The sequence below is a fragment of the Natrix helvetica genome, assembly GCF_964273705.1.
Source record: "Natrix helvetica genome assembly, chromosome: 16".
Taxonomy (NCBI): domain Eukaryota; kingdom Metazoa; phylum Chordata; class Lepidosauria; order Squamata; family Natricidae; genus Natrix; species Natrix helvetica.
The window spans coordinates 6,717,728-6,737,584 of record NC_138563.1 but is presented as its reverse complement, the minus strand read 5'-3'; the positions used below and the strand labels follow the sequence as shown (position 1 = coordinate 6,737,584).

At 48.5% G+C, this 19,857-nt stretch overlaps 1 protein-coding gene across 1 annotated transcript in view; it reads right to left on the bottom strand.

The window, feature by feature from the left end:
* PCNX3 (pecanex 3) overlaps positions 1-17,203 on the bottom strand; it is a 49,247-nt gene extending 32,044 nt beyond the window's left edge. The window contains exons 1-9 of the mRNA XM_081968492.1: positions 16,257-17,203; positions 7,925-8,118; positions 7,198-7,300; positions 6,016-6,055; positions 4,683-4,778; positions 2,932-4,230; positions 2,160-2,289; positions 978-1,147; positions 29-125 (exon numbers count right to left, since the gene is read on the bottom strand). Of these exons, the coding sequence (XP_081824618.1) occupies positions 29-125; positions 978-1,147; positions 2,160-2,289; positions 2,932-4,230; positions 4,683-4,778; positions 6,016-6,055; positions 7,198-7,300; positions 7,925-8,118; positions 16,257-16,409 (2,282 nt within the window). The 5' untranslated portion in view covers positions 16,410-17,203. The remainder of the gene's footprint in view (positions 1-28; positions 126-977; positions 1,148-2,159; positions 2,290-2,931; positions 4,231-4,682; positions 4,779-6,015; positions 6,056-7,197; positions 7,301-7,924; positions 8,119-16,256) is intronic.
* Positions 17,204-19,857: the final 2,654 nt, after the last annotated feature.

Genomic DNA, 19,857 nt, shown 5'->3' with positions numbered 1-19,857 from the left:
ATTTTGGAAGCTTGAAATAGAGACTCACCAGCCGCTGTTGGTGGCGTGTTCCATGCCCACTTGCTGGCCCACTGGGTTCTCGTAGCCGCCCCCGGCAAGACCGAAAGTGTAAGAGCGCCTGACGCCTGGACAGAAAGAAGAGAGAAAAAGCGAGCCATGTTGAGAGGCTCCTGTGGCAAGAATTTGTTGTGGCCCTCCAATGGCCAACAGAGCGGGCAGCAGATTCGGACAGTGAGGAGGGTTGGGGAGGAACCTGGGCCAGTCCTGGAGTCTGGGGAAGGCTCTGATGAGGGCTCTGTGTCGGAGGCAGAGAGGGGGCCAAGGCCATCTGACAGTTATCAGCTGCCTTCAGAGTCAGACATCAGTGAGGCAGAGGAACAGCTGGAGCCTGTTCCCAGTGAGCGCATGCGCAGAGCTGCCAGACGAAGGGGACGGCTAAAGAACAGGGGTCGACTTGAGAGTAAGGCCACAAGTGGAGAATGAAGGGCCCCTCCCAGAGGAAATAAAAGAGGAGCGAAAGCGGAGTGGAGTTTGCAGGAGACGAATTACTTCGCTTCATTGGTTTGTGACTCCCCGCGGCTCCTGGCCAAGTCCATTCCGGGTCCCTCAGGCTGTTGAGACCCTGGACCAGCGGGGTGGGTGCGGTTAGGTGATCATGTGACTGGGTGGGAGTGGCCAATTCAGCAGTCCATTAAACAATACAAATGAAACTTTAATTTGTTATGCTCCTGGGGGAGGAAAGCAGGTTAGTGAAGCGATGTGGCTGCCTTTTGGTGTGTGTATGAGGGACTTGTGTGGTTGTGTGTGATTCCGTCTCTAGGTGGTGCGATGGGCAGCGTCGTGGTAACACAAGGGCCAGATTAATGGCTTCAGCGGGCCATATCCGGCCCGCGGGACGTAGTTTGAGGACCCCTGCTGTAACGTCTGTGCTCCGGACAAGTGCCCCGTTCCCCACCCCACCCGTCGTCCCCACTCACCGCTCTCGTCATAGAAGTAGTGAACCGCCCCTTCTGAGGTGTCGTCAAAGTTGCAGGCTTCGTGGATGGCGCCGCGGGGCAGCAAGAGCGAGCTGGCAAACTGGAGGGCTGAGGGCAGGGTCAGCGCCCGGGAGTGAGAAGAGGCTCGGCCTCGCTGGAGGTCCTGCAAACTGACCATAAAGGATAAGAGGGCATTGAGATCTAAAATCACAAATTGAGGGCCTGTAAGGATGTATAATTATATAAATATAATGATGAGAATAGCTGGGAATTGTAACCAGGTCTACATCTCGGCCAAAACTAGGCTGGGGGAGGGGTGGGTTTAAAAGCACAATGACTATATACGTATATTTTTTCCTTCGATTTCTTTTTTTAAAAAAGGAGGAAGATATATGTTAAAATTAAGTGGGTGTATTGAAAAGGAATTATGAATATCGTCAACATAAAATGAAGCTCGCTCAGAAGCTGAAATACACCAAGTAAAGGAGATGATGAGTGAGAAGTAGAGGAGAGAGGTAAGAAGAGAGGGATAGGAGAGAGGAGGTGGAGAAGAGGAGGAGAGAAAGGAGGAGTGGAAAGGGGAAGGAGAGAGGAAGGGGAAGTAGAGAAGGGAAGGATGACAGAGGGAAGAAAGGAGGTAGGGAGGGAGAGGAGAGAGGGAGAAGAAAGGGATGGATAAAGTAGAAATACGGTGTATGGAGAGCAGAAGAGCTAATAATTGTTTTGGAGAGTTGATGGTAAGGTGAATTGATGTAAACATTTAATAATACAATATGAGGTTGACTATGTAATAGTACACATGTGATTATATGTTATGAAAATGGAAAAATAAAAACTTAATATGCAAAAAAAAAGGATGGAGGGTGTGTGTGTATGAGAGAGAGAGAGAGAGAGGGAGGGAGGGAGGGAGGGAGAGAGAGAGAGAGAGAGAGAAAGAGATACAGAGAAAGACAGAGAGACAGAGAGAAAAAGAGAGAGACAGAGAGAGATACTGAGAGAGCGAGAGACAGAGAACAGAGAGTGAGAGACAGATACAGAGAGAGAGAGAGAGAGACAGAGAAAAAGGGAGAGACAGAGAGACAAAGAGATAGAAAGAGAGAGACAGAGAGAAAGAAATAGGGAGAGACAGACCGGAGAGCACCAGCTGCGGCGGGGGCAAAACCTGTTTGCAGACGTGCTTACCTCGGGGGCGACCCCATCACGGAGGATGGCGGGGTGGGATTGCTGCCTGCGTTGTGCCTCCGTCGCATCGCCTGCACCCGCTTGATGTTGCTGGATTGGTCCGTCTTGGTTAGCTCCTCCCCGGGGGCAGCTGGAAGAGAAAACGTTTTCCTGACCCAGCCTGCCTTAAAAAGCATGAAGCAGAGTCTGCGCAAAACCCCAGTCAGGCATCAGGGAGGCAGAAGAACAGCTGGAGCCTGTTCCCAGTGTGCGCATGCGCAGAGTTGCCAGACACGAAGGGAACATCTAAAGAACAAGGGTTGACTTGGGAGGAAGGCCACAGGTGGAGGATGAAAGGCCCCTCCCAGAGGGAATAAAATAGGAGCGACAGGGGAGTGGAGTTTGCAGGAGAGACCATTAGTTCGCTTCAGTGGTTCGTGACTCTCCGAGGCTCCTGGCCAAGTTTTGCAGATATCGGCCTGGCACCTCTCCAAGCCAGAGAAGGTCTGTGACCGTAAATCCTCCCTTGAAAGACTTTGCTGGATGTGAATGAGCAGAATTCACAGTAAATTAATAAAAGGGTTTTTTGTTGGGACCAGGAGTTTGCTTCCTGCTCTTGGGAAGCCTCAGTCAGAACACCCTATTCCCTTCCAGCACTGATGATGTTCCCTAAGTGGGTCATGAGATGTTTTCAGGAAAGCAGCTCCCAAGGATCTCCACCCCACATATGTCAACCCTGAGCTACAACTATTCCCTTCCGCCCGGGAGCACAATCACATTTGGGGGGCCTTACCTCCTCCGATAGCTCCCTCGGCTTGCAACTCTCCCCGCCAGCCGGGCTGGTTAGCCGACTGGCTGCGCACGGCATTGCCCATCTCCTGTTCTCCGGCCAGCTTCCCCGCGTGAGACTCCAGGTCCGACTTGGAGACGGTCAGAGCGCCCGGCGGCTTCCCTTCGGCCAGCTGGCTGCTGCCGTCCATGCTGAGCACCCGGGCGTGGGTCTTGGCGCTGGTGGTGCTTCCGGTGCGCTGGGCGTAATGGCAGGGCTTGGGGGGCAGCGTGGAGCTGTCCGGTGGAGGGGGAGGAGGGGGCTTGGTCTCGGCTACGGGGACGCTATGCCGGCTGTGATGGGCCGGGGCGTGGCGCTCGGGAGAGTAACAGGAGGTGCTGGAAGAGCTGTCCGAGCTGTAGTTGTGTTGCGAGCGCAAACTCGAGGCCCGGCTGAGGTCGCTGCAGTCGCTGGAATCCTCGTCGGCAAAGAACCCTTCGGTGTAGGCCTTGCTGTCCAGCAAGGTGAGCATGGGCAGGTAGGTGCTGCCGTGCTTGCGAGAGAGGCGAGGCCGGCTCTTCAGCCCCAAATCCTTCGGCCGGACGACTTGCTCCGACTTGGGGGCGCCCCACACCTCGGCGTCCCCTTTGACCGTCTCCAGGGAGTTGAAGGTATTCTGGGTGTCGAAGCTCAGCTCCCCCAGGAAAGCCAGCTCGGGCGAACGTATCAGCTCGCTGTCTGACAGAGCGTCTGTGTCGCTGCCGCCGTCGGCCGGGGGAGGCGAAGAAGGCCCGGCTTCCTCCCCCGGGACTCCCTCCTCGTGAGCGGGCCCCAAGGAGGGGCTGTCCAAGTGGGTGGAGTTGGTTTTCTCGCTGCGGTAGCTACTCAAAGTGCTGGGGGTCTCCTTATCAGTACCGCTGAAGCAGCTATCGGACGAGCCGGCCTTGCGGGGCCCGTCGGGCCGGGGCTCCAGGGGTTGGTACTCGGCCCCGGAGTGGTGCTTTTCCCGCCGGCTGTGGCTGCTGGATTCTGGCAGGGCCAGGCTGAGAAAGCTGTGACTGAGCTCCTCGCTTAAGCTGCCCTTCAGGAGTGGGCTGAGAGGGATGTCTCCCACGCTCTCCGACTCGCTGGGCGTCCAACGTGGGTCTTGAGCCCCGCCTCTGCCCGGGGGGGATTGCTCGGAGGAATCGGTGCTCTGGACAGAGGTCTGAAGCGGCAGAGACGGGGGCTGCTTCCAGAGGCTGGAGGAGGGGTCTCCTTTGGGAATCGAAATCAGGGTGGGCTTGGGGGCTTCCGAGTCTGCGGACGGCGCTGGCGGTTCGGCTAGAGAGAGAAGACACAGTTAGGCTCACATTTCCCCAAAAGATGTCATGGTGAAGGAGGAGAAGAAGCCAATTTATTAGATTTTTATATCCTGCCTTTATGAGTTTTATACACAAGGGAGTAAACATACTTAAATACTCCTTTCTCCTCCTGTTTTCACAACAACAATCCTGTGAGGTTGGTTGAGTGAGTGAGTGGTCCAAAGTCACCCAGCTGGCTTTCATGCCTCAGGCAGGACTAGAACTCACTGTCTCCTGGTGATTGGCCCAAAGTCACCCAGCTGGCTTTTGTGGCTAAGACGGGACTAGAACTCCCTGTCTCTCGGTTTGTAGCCTAGTGCCATAACCATTAGTCCAAACTGCTTCTCTTTTACCTTTTGAGCCATTTCCCCCCCCCCCTTGCCTGACGTTCCTTCCTTTTCCAAACCCATTCACCAAGTTTCTAGGGCTCACCGTGACTCTCCGGGGAGCAGTACTGAAGCATGTCTCGGTCAGCGGCCGTCACGATGACGTTATTACTTCCCTGTTCTCGGACGAGCTCCTTGATATCTGCGGGAGAAGATCTCGAGGTGTGATATTGTCCACCTCCCTCCTTCCTCTATCGCTCCCTCCTCGACTTACGACACCCCCGCCCCAAGCGAGTTGCACCTGATTCTACAATCTTCTTCCTCACTTTGATTAAGGGCAGGCACTATGGTTGTTAAGTGGATCATTTGGTCGTTAAGGAAAGTCAGCCACTAGACTTTGCTTGGCTGGCCGCAAATTATCTGACCCCAGGAGGCTGCAACCATTGTAAATACAGGCAATCCTCGAGTTACGAAGGTAGTTCAGTTTAGTTTAGTTTACTTTATTGCCACTGCACTTCGCACAACGAAATTAAATGTCATCTTCAGTGTCCATTTATAATTATAAAAATAAAACACAAACACACATCGTTCAGATTCTATACAATTGAAATTGAAAACCCCTGATATCGCATTAATATTACACTACACCGTAGAATTCAATATAGTTACTGCCCCTGGGATAGAAGCTGTTTTTCAGCCTATTTGTCCTGGTTTTTATTGCCCTGTACCGTCTGCCAGATGGTAATAGTTAAAAAAAAAAAGGATGCCCAGGATGAGATGGATCTTTAAGGATGTTTTGAACTTTCTTAAGGCACGGGGGCTATAAAGCTCTTCCAAAAAGGGGAGAGGGCAACCCAGGACCCTCTGGGCAATGACGTTGACCCTCAGGAATGCTGTCCTATCTGCCCCTGTGCAATTGGCAAACCAGACACAAGCACAGTTAGTTAAAATACTCTCTTTGGTGCAGCGGTAGAAGGTCACCAGCAGTTTTCCATTCAGTTGTTGTTTCCTGAGAAGTTTCAGGTAGTATCATCTCCGCTGGGCCCTTTTGATAGAGCCTGCCAATTATTCCTACTCCGAAGATTCATTAACTGGATCGTGTTTGATGAAGATGATGCTTCGCTGCCTTACCGAATGGATTCATTAATTGAATGCACAGGTCGTTAACGGCACCTAAGGTATTTCAGGGTGGGGAAGACCTTGGGGGGGGAGGGACTTAGCACTTCTGACCACCCAAGACTTCCCCTGAGGGATTCTGGGAGTTGCAGTCCATAGGTTGTCAGGGGGCCATAGCCGCTCACCTCTGTTGCAAAAGTAACTTGCAACATAAATATCTTGATCTGGTTTTTACCCTTCCCTTCCTAACCGGTTTTAAATGGGGGAGGCGGGGGGGGGGGGAGAGAGACACATTTTGGCCCCTGCCGTTCTTCGCTGCTTACCTCGGACAGGGCCTCCGTCTTCCAAGTGGGGCAGCAGATCCTAGGGGGCAAAAAACAAACAAACAAAACATCAGAAAACAAAACCTCAGTTGTCTTGAAAAGAATTCTACAGAGAAGGATAGGGAAATTTCCCTGCAGGAGGAGCCATCTTCCAATTCTTTATTTTTTTATTTTCAGATTGGCGTCTACAGAGGGATGTCCAACCTTGGGAAGCTTTTAAGACTTGCGGACTTCAACTCCCAGAATTCCCCAGCCGGCCATTCTGGGTGGGGTTAATTCTGGGAGTTGAAATCCACAAGGCTTAAAGTTGTCCAAGGTTGCATATACCCGTGATCTACAGTAGCCCAGAAAATTCCAATCCGGGCAGAACAGAGCACGAAAGGAGCTCGTTATATTTATTTCCTAGCCGATAATCTGGCGTTGCCTGGGTATTTATTTACAACTTCTGGAGGCAAGTTGTTCCACTGATTAATTGTTCTCATTGTCTAGAAAATTTCTCCTTAGTTCTAAGTTGCTTCTCTCCCTTATTAGTTTGCACCCATTGCTTCTTGTTCTGCCTTCAGGTGCTTTGGAGAATAGCTTGACTCCCTCTTCTTTGGGGCAGCCCCTGAGATATTGGAAGGCTGCTATCCTGTCTCCCCTAGTCCTTCTTTCTCTTAAGCTAAACATACCCAGTTCCTGCAACCGTTCTTCATATGTTTTAGTCTCCAGTCCCCTAATCCTTTGTTGCTCTTCTCTGCACTCTTTCTAGAGTCTCCACATCTTTTCTACGTCGTGGTGACCAAAACTGGATCCCGTATTCCAAGTGTGGCCTTACCAAGGCCTTATAAAGTGGTATTCACACTTCACGTGATCTTGATTCTCTCCCTCTGTTGATGCAGCCTAGAACTGCGTTGGCTTTTTTGGCAGCTGCTGCACACTGCTGGCTCCTATTTAAATGGTTGTCCACTAGGACTCCGAGATCCCTTTCACAGTTACTACTATTGAGCAAGGTACCACCTATACTGTACCTGTGCACTTGGTTTTTCTTCCCTAAATTTCTTGCCTAGGGGACTGGAGACTAAAACATATGAAGAATGGTTGCAGGAACAGTTGTATTTTATTGTATTAAATGTAGAGCCTTAATTTTGTTTCTTGAAAAAGAACCTTTGAGACATTCGACCCAAACTTTCTCTCCCTTACCATGACTTGGTTGAAGCCGAAGACAGAATGCTGTGAACTGCATCTCACCGGTGGGGTGGAACTGACTTTACGAAACACCGTCATCTCGACGCCTCCGGGGTCCCTGCAGAGAAAAAGAGGAGGAAGAGGAGGCATGAAGTCCAGTTTTGTGTCCCCCCACCCCAAAAAATTGAATTCCACCTTGGAGACAAAGGCTTATACATCTCAGAAGCGACTTCTTCGCCCCAGGTTGGAAATTATTCTCTAAACTGGAAAATCCAGGGAGTGCTTGACTTATGACCACAACTGAGCCCCACATGTCCATTGCTAAGCAAGACCGATGTTGAGTTTTGCCCCATTTTACCACCTTTCTCGCCACAGTGGATCACTGCGGTTGTAAGTTAGGAACACGGCTGTTAAGTGAATCACTGTGGCTGCTAAATTATTAATACAGTTAAGTGAACCATTGCAGTTGTTAAGTGAGTAACACGGTTGCTAAGTGAATCTGGCTTCCCCGTTAAAGGTCGCCAATCGGAATGATGTGACCCCCGGACACTGCAACGCTCAGAAATACGAATCAGTCGTCGAAGCGTCTGAATTTTGACCCCGCGACCGAAATGGGGGTGATGCAAAACGGTCGTAAGTGTGAAAAACAGTCCTAAGTCACTTTTTTCAGTGCCGCTGTAACGTTGGGCGGTCACTAAATGAACTGTTGCAAGCCTGCCCCGTACTTACGGCCTGTACTCACCTGGTCAGATTGTCGTCGTCGGCAGCCGCCCTCTCGTCGATCTTGCCGGATTCTACCAGACCCGAATTTTTTTCCACGATCTCCCCCTGGTCGAACATGGTGTGGAGACGGTAGTTGACGGTTTTAACCGTAGTGAAGAAGATGGCTACCACCGTGCAGTAGATCCCGGCGACCGCGAGGCTGGGGGGCATCACCTGCCAAAGGAGAAGCTCACTAAGTCAACACGGGGAGTCCTCCACATACGACCACCGCTCAGCCCCCCCCCCAAAAAAAATGCGTGCTGTGAAGCGAGAAATTTGTTAAGGGCGTTCGGCTCCGTTCCACGACTTTTCCCGTTAAGTGAATCGCTGCAGTTCTTAAAGGGGTAGCCCGGTTGCTAAGTGAACCTGGCCTCGTCAGAAGGTCACAAAAGGGGATTACACGACCCCCTGCAAAACGGTCGTAAAGGCGAGTCAGTTGTCAAGCCTCCAAATGTAAATCAGGTGACTGTGGAGATCTGCAACGGTCGTAAGCGGGGGAAGTCACTTTTTTCAGTGCCGCCGTAACTTCGAACAGTCACTAAATGAACTGTCGTAAGTAGAGGATTGCCTGTACGGGGGTCTCACATCTGGCAAACAGGCACCTTTTCCTTCTGTGTCCATGAAAGGGAACTGGGACATCAACGAAAAACGAAACCAACATATATATATATAGGAAATCCTCGATTTACGACCACAGTCGAGGCCAAACTTTCATTTGCTAAGCGAGACAGTTGTTAAGCGAGTTTTTCCTCCATCCTTCTTTCTTGCCACCGTGGTTAAATGAATCACTGCAGTTGCTGCTAAGGCTGTTAAATGAATCTTGACTTCCCCATTGACTATGCTTGTCAGGTGTGGCGCAAAAGGAGACCACGTGATCCTGGGACATCGCAACCGTCATAAATGTGAGTCGGCTGGCAATATCTAAGGGGCTGCCCCAAAGAAGAGGGGGAGTCAACTTATTCTCCAAAGCACCCGAGGGCAGGACGAGAAGCAACGGATGGAAGCTAAGCAAGGAGAGAAGCAACTTAGAACTAAGGGGAAATTTCCTAACAATTAACCAGTGGAACTGCTTGCCACCAGAAGTTGTGGCTGCTCCATCCCTGGAGGCTTTTAAGAAGAGATTGAACATTTGTCTGAAATAGTATAAGGTTTCCTGCCTGAGCAGACTAGAAGCCCTCTAGGGTCCCTTCCGTCACTCTATTAGTCTGAAGAATTGGACAACCGTTTGTCTGAAATGTATACTATAGGGTATCCTGCTTGAGCAGGGGGTTGGACTAGAAGACCTCTACGGTCCCTGCTATGCTCTTAAATAAGGCTGGTTCCTGTTGTGCGAATTGCAGCAACTCTCAAACTCATCCCAGTTCTTCCCAGTCTGGATTTTGTTCTGGGGGAGAAACGGATGGAGAGATTCATGGCGTGGGTCCAACGATTTGATTGTTAAGGATGGGGTTTCCCACCCCCACCCCACCCCATCACTGGTGCAGAGAGTGGCTAGACGGGACGGGGCAGAAAAGAGGATTTTGAGCCCCCCCCCCCCCACCACCACCGTTGGAGAGCCAGAAGCTGAGATGCACCTCTGTATGTTTCACAGCTCTTAACTTAAAATAGGGGTGTGAGTGACACGAGGCTGCCACACTCTTAGACTGTAGTGTCGCACGTTGTAGGCTGCCAAAACACACACACACACACACACACACACACCCCAACTCTTCAAAATCCTAAACAGGAGAAAATTCCAGAAGTATCTCAGGATTGTACAGGTAGTCTTCGATGGAGCCCAACATGCCAGCAATAAAACAAAGCAAAGGTTAAGTCAACTAAGTCCACCCATCTTAAAGCATGCTGGCTGGGGGAATTCTGGGAGTTGAAGTCCACCCATCTTAAAGCATGCTGGCTGGGGGAATTCTGGGAGTTGAAGTCCACCCATCTTAAAGCATGCTGGCTGGGGGAATTCTGGGAGTTGAAGTCTACCCATCTTAAAGCATGCTGGCTGGGCTAGGGAATTCTGGGAGTTAAACTCCATATATCTTAAAGCATGCTGACCAAGGAATTCTGGGAGTTTGTCCATTAATTTTAAAACATGCTGGCTGGGGGGATTATGGGAATTGAGGACCACCCATCTTAAATCATGCTGTCTGGGAGAATTCTGGGTGCTGAAGTCCACCCCTCTTAAAGCATGCTGAACAAGGAATTCTGGGAATTGAAGTCACCCTTCTTAAAGCATGCTGGCTAGGGAATTCTGGGTGTTGAAGTCCACCCCTCTTAAAGCATGCTGGCTAGGGAATTCAGGGAACTGAAGTCCACCCATCTTAAGGCAAGCTTGCTGGGGGATTCTGGGAGTTAAAGACCATGCATCTTAAAGCATGCCGGCTAAGGAATTCTGGGAGTTGAAGTCCACCCATCTTAAACTTGCTAAGATTGAAAAACACCGCATTAAGAGGAAATGTTAAGACAGCGATGCCTCTTAAAAAAATGAAAAACCCGCTCCTGGGTCACTATGGGAAATAACATTTCAAATCAGGGATGGATTGCTGACTTGACCCCTTCCTTACCTTTCGCTGTCGCTCCCAGACATTTTTCCTGGCTTCACAACTCTGAAAATTTTTACTCAACCCCCAGTTCCTGGGAAAAAGGCAGTTTGTTATGACTGCTTTAATCCTTTCATGAATACAGCGAAGGGATGGCCGGCACTGTTATTTTTAAAATTCAAAGAAACACAGAGCTGGAATCCCACCTTTTAGTCTGGGCAGGAACCCAACTCAAAGTAATCTTCAAAACGATTCGTCCAACTTTTGGCTTAAAAATACAGGTAGTCTCGCCTTACAATTCATTTTAATGACTGTTCGAAGTTGCGACGGCACTGAAGGAAGTAACTTTTGGCTGTTTTTCACCCTTACGACCGTTGCAGCATCCGGATCAAAATTTAGATGATTGGCAACAGGTTCCATATTTATGACGGTGTCCCAGGATCATGGGATTCCTTCTTGCGACCTTCTGACGGGCAAAATCAATGGGGAAGACCGATTCACTTAGCAACCTCGTTGCTAATTGAACAACTGCTACCTTAACCATGGGGGCGAAAAAAGTCCCAAAAGGGGGAAAAATTCACTTTAAAAATGTTGGGCTCCATTGGGGTCATAAGTCAACCTGTATTCTACAGCCTCTTTTTAACCTGGGATTTATTTTATCAATGGTTAGCTGATAAAAACAGGAGTAAGAAACAGGGAAATATAAGGAAAGGATCAATGATATAAGGGAAGTATGTTAAAATGGATAAGTAAAGATCATCATATCGTCGTTGTTCTTGTTATTACTATAGAATCAATACAAATAAACACAGTTGTAAATATTTTGATTGCTATCTCCTAAAACTATTTGTACCCAGACAACACGCTGTTTAATGGAAAATGGAATTTGTATGTGTTATAAAATAAAAATACTTGATGGGGGAAAAAAAAAACCCAACTTTGTTACTAACTTAAAAACGACAGTGATTCACTTACTGTGGCAAGAAAGGTCACAAAAAGGGGCAAAACCCGTTTAACGAATGTCTCACTAATAGCAGAAACTTGGGGCTTAACCATGGTCGTAAGCCGAGGACTTCCTGCATCAAAAGGGGAAGCTACCACCGCTGGGGGCCGCCGATACCGTTGTTCAATTCCTCTTAGCGTACAGGGAAATTATTTCCCCCCCCCCCCCATTGTGCAGTTGGAATCTGCTTCCTGTTAACTAAAACCCACTATTCCGTTTCTTGCATTTTGGAACAAGAGAGAACAAGTTTCAACCTTCCTCTCGAGGCGGCCGTCTTCCCAAACAAAGAGGACTGGTTTGTTAGAAGAGGACGAGGGTATTTCCCGTTTTAAAAAACGACGACGTTCTCTTAAAAGCGGAAGAGATTAAATTGAAGCCTTGATTCGAACACCGGACACACGGACTCCTTAAATGGTCAAAGTTCAGCTCTCGTTTCTACAAAATCCCATATTTTCTTCCACGTTTATCCTGCCTTTACTTAAGGCAGTGGGCAAATGGAATACTTCTTCCACTTCAGAGGTTGGAGGCTGCTGGTTTGCACAGGTTCGGGCGAACCGACAAGTGGAGGTTGCGCGAGGCACCGCCCACCCACCCAGACATCATCAAGGCACGCCTACGCCTGCGCGCACATTCCGGCTACCGAACCGGTAGTGAAGAATATAGAATACCATTACTGTTCCACTTCCTATTTTCCCCACAACAGCCCTGTGAGGTGGGTTGGGCAGAGGGAGAATGATTGGCCCAAAGTCACCCAGTTGTCTTTCAGGCCTAAGGCGGGACTAGAACTCACTGTCTCCTGGTGATTGGCCCAAAGTCACCCAGCTGCCTTTCATGCCTAAGGTGGGACTAGAACTCACCGTCTCCTGGTGATTGGCCCAAAGTCACCCAGTTGTCTTTCAGGCCTAAGGCGGGGCTAGAACTCACTGTCTCCTGGTGATTGGCCCAAAGTCACCCAGCTGCCTTTCATGCCTAAGGCGGGACTAGAATTCACCGTCTCTGGTGATTGGTGCAAAGTCACCCAGTTGTCTTTCATGTCTAAGGCGGGACTAGAATTCACCATCTCTGGTGATTGGCGCAAAGTCACCCAGTTGTCTTTCATGTCTAAGGCGGGACTAGAACTCACCGTCTCTGGTGATTGGCGCAAAGTCACCCAGTTGTCTTTCATGTCTAAGGCGGGACTAGAACTCACCGTCTCTGGTGATTGGCGCAAAGTCACCCAGTTGTCTTTCATGTCTAAGGCGGGACTAGAACTCACGGTCTCCTGGTGATTGGCCCAAAGTCACCCAGCTGCCTTTCATGCCTAAAGTGGAACTAGAATTCACTATCTCCTGGTGATTGGCCCAAAGTCACCCTGCCAGCTTTCATCCAGGACTAGAAGTCGCTGCTGATTGGGGAAATCTGAAAATAGAATTTTCTGGAAGGTTCGATTCAGCTGCCCTTCAGATCCACAAAAAAGAACTGAGCTTCGGGGCTATGGGAAGAGAACTTTCTACAGGCAGTCCTGGAGTTACGACCATAATGGAGCCCACGATGTACATTGCTAAGTGAAACATTTTGTTAAGCGGTTGTTTTGCCCCATTTTACGACTTCTCTGGCCACAGTGACTCACTGCCGTTGTTAAATGAATCTGGCTTCCCCGTAGATTTTGCTCGTCAGAAGACACGGAGACCGTCATAAATGTGAGCCGGTTGCCAAGCGTCTGAATTTTGATCACGCGACCAAGGGAATGCCGCGACGGTCGTTAAGCGCGAAAAAACGGTCCCAAGTCACTATTTTCAGCACCGCTGCAACTTTGAACAGTTGTGTGTTCGAGGACCAGCTGTATACTCCACGATATGCATTATCAACCAGTGTTTGATTCTCCCTGCCGGAAACCAAAATTTCGGGGCGCTCAGCTACTCTCTCTGCCCTTGTTTTGAAATCCAACCAAAGTTTTATGATTTCCCTATTTCGGCTTCTGACTTTGGAAAAGCAATTTTAATCCAGGCCACGAAAGCAAAACTCTGAACCAGGGCAACTAACTGATATTAAAACCCAAACTTTCCAGAACTTTCAGCGTCCTTACTGGTTCCTTAACACACTGAAATGATTTATCGCTTATATCTTTTATGTACCCTGAGAACTTATGTACCGAAGACAAATTCCTTGTGTGTCCAATCACACTTGTCCAGTAAAGAATATTCTATTCTAGTTGATGTTTATTTGATGTTCTATTTGCTGTTTACTTTCAAACGGGACGGGTTCCAGAATTTGGATATTCTGGGCACCAACCAGACAGGAGGCTCAGAAAACGGGGTTTGGTTAAACTGTTTTTATTACAGCCAGTCCTCAATTCTATGGCCAAAATGGAGCCAAAATTTCCTGTTGCTTAGTGAGACGCCTGTTAAGTGGGTTTTGCCCTGTTTTACAACCTTCCTTGCTATAATTTTTCAGAGAGACAGTTGAGGCCTAAGAAACTAGGTTGATAAGTTAGTCAGACAGTTGTTATGTGAATCTGCGGGACCCCTGGTCATAAATACGAGTCAGTTGCCAAGCGTCTGAATTTTGGTCTCGTGACCTGGGGACGCGACAAGGGTCCTAAGTGTGAAAAATGGCCATAAGTCACTTTCTTCAGTGCCATCGTAACTTCGGTCACTAAACGAACTGTTGCAAGTCGAGGACTACCTGTATCACCCTCAAAATAAATATATACAATAAATACATATATATGTGTTGTGTTTGTGCTGATAAATAAATAAAGGGAGACTAGTATAGATCTATTTCAAGCTATTTAGCTCTCATCAGCTAACCATACCCTTACTGGGATTTGGGCATACCAGGGGTTTTTACACAAATACATATACATATACATACACACATACACACACATATATATATAGCCATTATTTCTGCCATAGGAATTGCTGGGGACTCCTTAATCTCCTGTCTTTCCATTCTGTGCTGTCTTTATTTCACGGCATAATCCACCTGCGAAATTGCATTCTCTAAGAAGCCACATCCAACACAATTCAGGAAATGCAATCATCTCCCAGAGCCAAGAACTGCCTTGAATATGGGTAGTCCTCGACTTACGACCACAATTTCTGCTGTTAAGTGAGACCTTTGCCAAGTTATTGTGTTTATTATTACTTTCTTGTTTTGCATGTAGACGGAGAGCTTATGCACCAGAGACAAATTCCTTAGGTTTCAAATTGACCTATACCAGTGTTGGATAACCTTTTTGTCCTTGCATGCCCACACCCACAATGCGCCCCACAATCCTGCGCATGCGTGCACAACACACACACCATACTCTCCCCCCTGCCCCATGTATGTGCATGCCCCCTGCTCCCCCCACGCATGCGTGCAACACCCCCCCCCCCCGAAGCCTCCTAAAACCAAAAACGAGGCACCGCACATCCCACGCTCCCACCTGCCCCCCGTCTCCCGCATGCGTGGCAGAGACCCAAAAATCAGCTGGCTGGCGGGAGGTATGTGTGCGCATGCCCGGCGGAGTTGAGCTGGGCGAGAGCTCGCGTGCCCGCAGAAACGGCTCCATGTGCCACCGATGGCCTATACATTGTTCTTTCTATTTCTATTTTCGTTTGTTTTCTAGGAATCTTCTCCTAACAAGATTTATCATTCTACATCTAGACCTCTTACCCTTCCACTATACAGGCGGTCCTCGACCTTCGACCGCAAAGCAGCCCAACATTTCTGTCATGAAGTGAGACACTGGTTAAGTGAGCATTGCCCCATTTTACCACCCTTCGTGCCACCGTCGTTAAGGGAATCACCACGGTTGGTAAGTTACTAGCCCTGTGAAGTGAATCTGGCTCCCCCATGGACATTGTTCGTCAAACGGTCGCAGAAGGGATCACAGCACCATGGGATAGGGGCCCCCATACTAATCTGTGTATGTTAACCCTTCAATGCAATCATATAAATACAACAACTGTATGGCTTCCTAAGCATTACTGTGGTTTTCAAGCCTCGTGTATTGTTCCAACGTTTATCCTGTTGATTAGTTGTTGCTGTCCAGCTTGTTTTGAAGGTTTCAACACTGATTTTGTTGGAAGTGCCAATCAAATAAATATATGTTTCATTTTATCGACCATTTATGTTGTGGCCCACCAATGGAGCTGGCAGCAGATTCGGACAGTGAGGAGGTTGGGGAGGAACCTGGGCCAGTCCTGGAGTCTGGGGAAGGCTCTGAGGAGGGCTCTGTGATGGAGGCAGTGAGGGGCCCAGGGCCCTCTGACAGTTATCAGCTGCCTTCGGAGTCAGACATCAGTGAGGCAGAGGAACAGCTGGAGCTTGTTCTCAGTGTGCCCAAGCGCAGAGACAGACGAAGGGAAGAACTAAAGAACAGGGGTTGACTTGGGAGGAAGTCCACAGGTGGACAATGAATGGCCCCTCCCAGAGGAAATAAAAGAGGAGCGAAAGGGGAGTGGAGTTTGCAGGAGACCATTAGTTCGCTTAATTGGTTCGTGACTCTCCGAGACTCCTTGTCAAGTTCTGCAGATATCTGGCCTGGCAGCTCTCCAAGCCAGAGAAGGTCTGTGACTGTAAATCCTCCCTTGAAAGACTTTGCTGGGCGTGAATGAGCAGAATTCACAGTCAATTAATAAAAGGAGTTTTTTGTCAGGACAAGGAGTTTGCTGCATGCTCTCGGGAGGCGTCAGTCAGGACAATTTACATTTTAATTCCTGCGAGTTGTCGCCGTAGGGGCCCGGCTACACTTCTTTGCCCGGGGCCCCCATAATGCTGTGAATGCTGCCCCCCCAAGCCCACAGACTCACCATGTAGAGCAGGAAAGGGAGGACGAGCAGAAAGATCCAAGTGTAGAGATGGAAGCAGTTGGAGAAAGTGCTCTGATGCGGGTCGAAGAACCAGCCGCCGGTCAGCGAAGCCCAGACGCCCTGGCGTAAGATCTGCAGGACCTGCGACCCCATAGCCACGGTGGGGCTGCCTCTTCTCCTCCTTCTTCTTCGCCCTCTTCCTCCTCCTCCTCCTCCCGAGGGAACACCACTGGCCAGCTGGCGCTCCCAGGGGCCTTCATTAAGGCAGCTTGAGTCCCATGATCTGGAAGGGCTGGGGAATCCAGTACCTGCCTCTCCCCGGCTGGGGAGCCCCCCCACCAGCCCTTCCTGGGCTGCCAATGGCTCCCCAAGGGCCTGGGCCGACCCTGCAGGGCTGGCAGGTGGAAAGGAAGCCCACCCACAATTTGGGACCCCCCCTTCTGGCTCTTCCGCAGCCCCGCCCCTCAGGCCATGGGGGTGCCCCGAGAAGGACCCAGGGGTAGCCAGACAAGGGCTGGGAGGGGAGGCCGCCCCCCAATAGGGGATCCCAGGCAGCAGGGGTGACCAGAGCCCCCCAACACTGCCTACAAGGGGAGGCCCCTCTAGGCCTGGGCCATGGGAGTCTCTGCCAGGATTGGGGGTGCTAAGGGCCAGGGAGGAGAGCCGGCTTCCAATTCCCGGGGGTCCCCTGGGGAAATTGGGGGGCGCAGCATGGATTCTCGAACCACCCCTCCCTCCCCTGGGCGACCCAGGCGTTAAACGGGTCCGGGGCTCGTTCACTTCCGGGGTCAAGGGTCAGCCCCGCTGGGCCTTTTAGGAGCCGAGGGGGACTCTCGGCGCTGGCGCCTCAACAGGGATTGGGGAGGCCGGAAGAAGCGCCCGGGCAGCTGCAGGGGGAAGCGGCGGCACTGCGCATGCGGGGTCCTCTCACGTCCGCTTTCCGGACCGGAAGTCGAGGCGATAGAAGGGGGAAGGAAGAGGGAGGAGTCGGCGGCGGGCCCGCGTAGAGCTATGAAAAACAGAGAGGGCAAGACAGAAAAGAGAGACGGGAGCGACGTGAAGGCGGGTTCAGTTTTTCAATGGCGCACGTCAATTAAAGGCACTAAGCAGTTTGCAACAAGCCCGAAGCAGAAACGAAGAGGGGGGAAAAAACTACTTTTCCCTAATTCGGTGCAAATGAAATTCGGGTGTGTTTGCATTTCATTTTTGTGTTTTTTAAATTTAAGTTATTTTCTATTGAAACACGTTTGATTTCAGACTGCAGGTTCAAAATAATATATGAAAGAAGCGAAATTACATTATAATATGTGTGTGTGTGTGTAATATAATGTGTGTGAAGGAGAATAAAAATTCATCCATCAAGAATAAAAATCACTTAGTGATAGGCAAGGTTACTAATATGCTATCAAATCGTCCTGGGAAACAATAAAAATATAAATTGAAAGATACAAGCAACATGGTTATAGTCATAAGTGGGAAGAGAGAGGTACTAGGAAGGAAGAGAAGAAGAATAGTAATACAGCCTTGGTAAATTATTGACAGTGTTGTGGGAATTAGTTGTGGGAATTAGTTGTTAAGCAGAGTGATGGCATTTGGGGAAAAAACTATCCTTATGAAAGCAAAGGTATGTATTGATAGCACAAAATATGCAAAGACTATGTGAAAGGATATAAACCACGTGCATGCATTATTGAGAGAGAATAAACCAGTAAAAATATTTAAATTAAAGTTTAAATGTGTGTACTGATAATACTAAAATACATTGCAGGATTATGAATTGTTCTTCCTACAAATGTAATCCAGCCAGCACTACATGGTTGGTGCAAATTGCACTACTCCTACACTCCAGTCCAATTCAATCGTGAACAGGCTGCGCTTCAACTGGGCAAGGATGGTAAATAGGAATTCTCATTTTCCTACCAGTGAGAAAAACAAATTATTTAGAAGTCGTAAAAGCAACCCAGAAACATTCCACCCAGATGAGATGACCCTCTCTAATTTACTATGTCTAGCTGATAACTGTTTCTTCACGCTTTCTTATCCACCGTTTAAAGGAAACGGTGGTGCGCGTGCGCGAATGACTTCCACGGACCCAAATGCGCATGCGAATCAGATCGGCCGACGGAGGACGGGCGGACTACTTCCAAGGGAGACACTCGTGACAACGCGCATGCGTGAATTCTCTGATGTTTATAATTGCTCTGTTATCTTTACTACAAAGGGCGGGCATTTAAGTGTTACGCCACTTGCTATTGGGTCCTTTTCCTTTGAGTGGCGGTCTTGTCCCCCAATGAGAAATTCCTGGGTTCTTGGAAGTCATGAGCCGTAGCTTGCTACTTACTGATATTATATTAATATTAATTGCAAATTTACGCTAAAGCCCCAGGCTGGCCTGAAGGTCTCCACGACGACCACTTGATGGCAGCAGAGATATGGAAAAGAAACGCTGCCGCCATCTATTGGTTGTCTCGAAGTTTGCATCGCAAAATAATAATTTTATTTACCCTAGCTAGTATTTTTAATACTTACTAAATAACCTGTCATAACCATTGCATCATCATTTCGGAGCTATTTCTTTAAGCGAAACACCAAAACAGAATTATGATTTTCTACCAGCTTGACCACTACTGACCAGTGATAGCTAATGGAGGGACCTGGGCTAGGGTGACATCAGTCAACTGAACATCTGGGCAGGGCTGTGGCAGCACTGAAGCAACCCCAAATTCCCCTCCCCCAAGAATCATGGATCCCAGATTTTAGACGCCTTCTGTAAATTTGAATAGGACAGGACATGACAGGACAGAATAGAATAGGAATGGAATGTAGTGGAGTGGAGTGGAGTGAGAAGGGAAGGGAAGGGAAGGGAAGAGAATAAGGAATAGAATAAGATTAGATTAGAATAGAATAGAATAGAAAAAATAGGAAGGGAAGAGAAGAGAAGAGAAAAGAGAATAGAATAGAATAGAGTAGAATAGAAAAAAATAGGAATGAAAGGGAAGACGAGAGAATAGAATAAGAATAGAATAGAATAAGGATAGAATAGGAATAATAGGAATGGAGTGGGATGGAAGGGAAAGGAGAATAGAATACAATAGAATTCAATAGAATAGAGGAGAAGAGAGGAGAATAGAGAAGAGAAGAGAATAAGGAATAGAATAAGATTAGAATAGAATAGAATAGAATAGCAAAAATAGGAAGGGAAGGGAAGAGAGAATAGAATAAGGATAGAATAGGAATAATAGGAATTGAGTGGGATGGAAGGGAAGAGAAAAGAGAATAGAATACAATAGAATTCAATAGAATAGAGGAGAATAGAGAAGAGAAGAGAATAAGGAATAGAATAAGATTAGAATAGAATAGAATAGAATAGAATAGCAAAAATAGGAAGGGAAGGGAAGAGAAGAGAGAATAGAATAAGAATAGAATAGAATAAGGATAGAATAGGAATAATAGGAATTGAGTGGGATGGAAGGGAAGAGAAAAGAGAATAGAATACAATAGAATTCAATAGAATAGAGAAGAGAGGAGAATAGAGAAGAGAAGAGAATAAGGAATAGAATAAGATTAGAATAGAATAGAATAGAATAGCAAAAATAGGAAG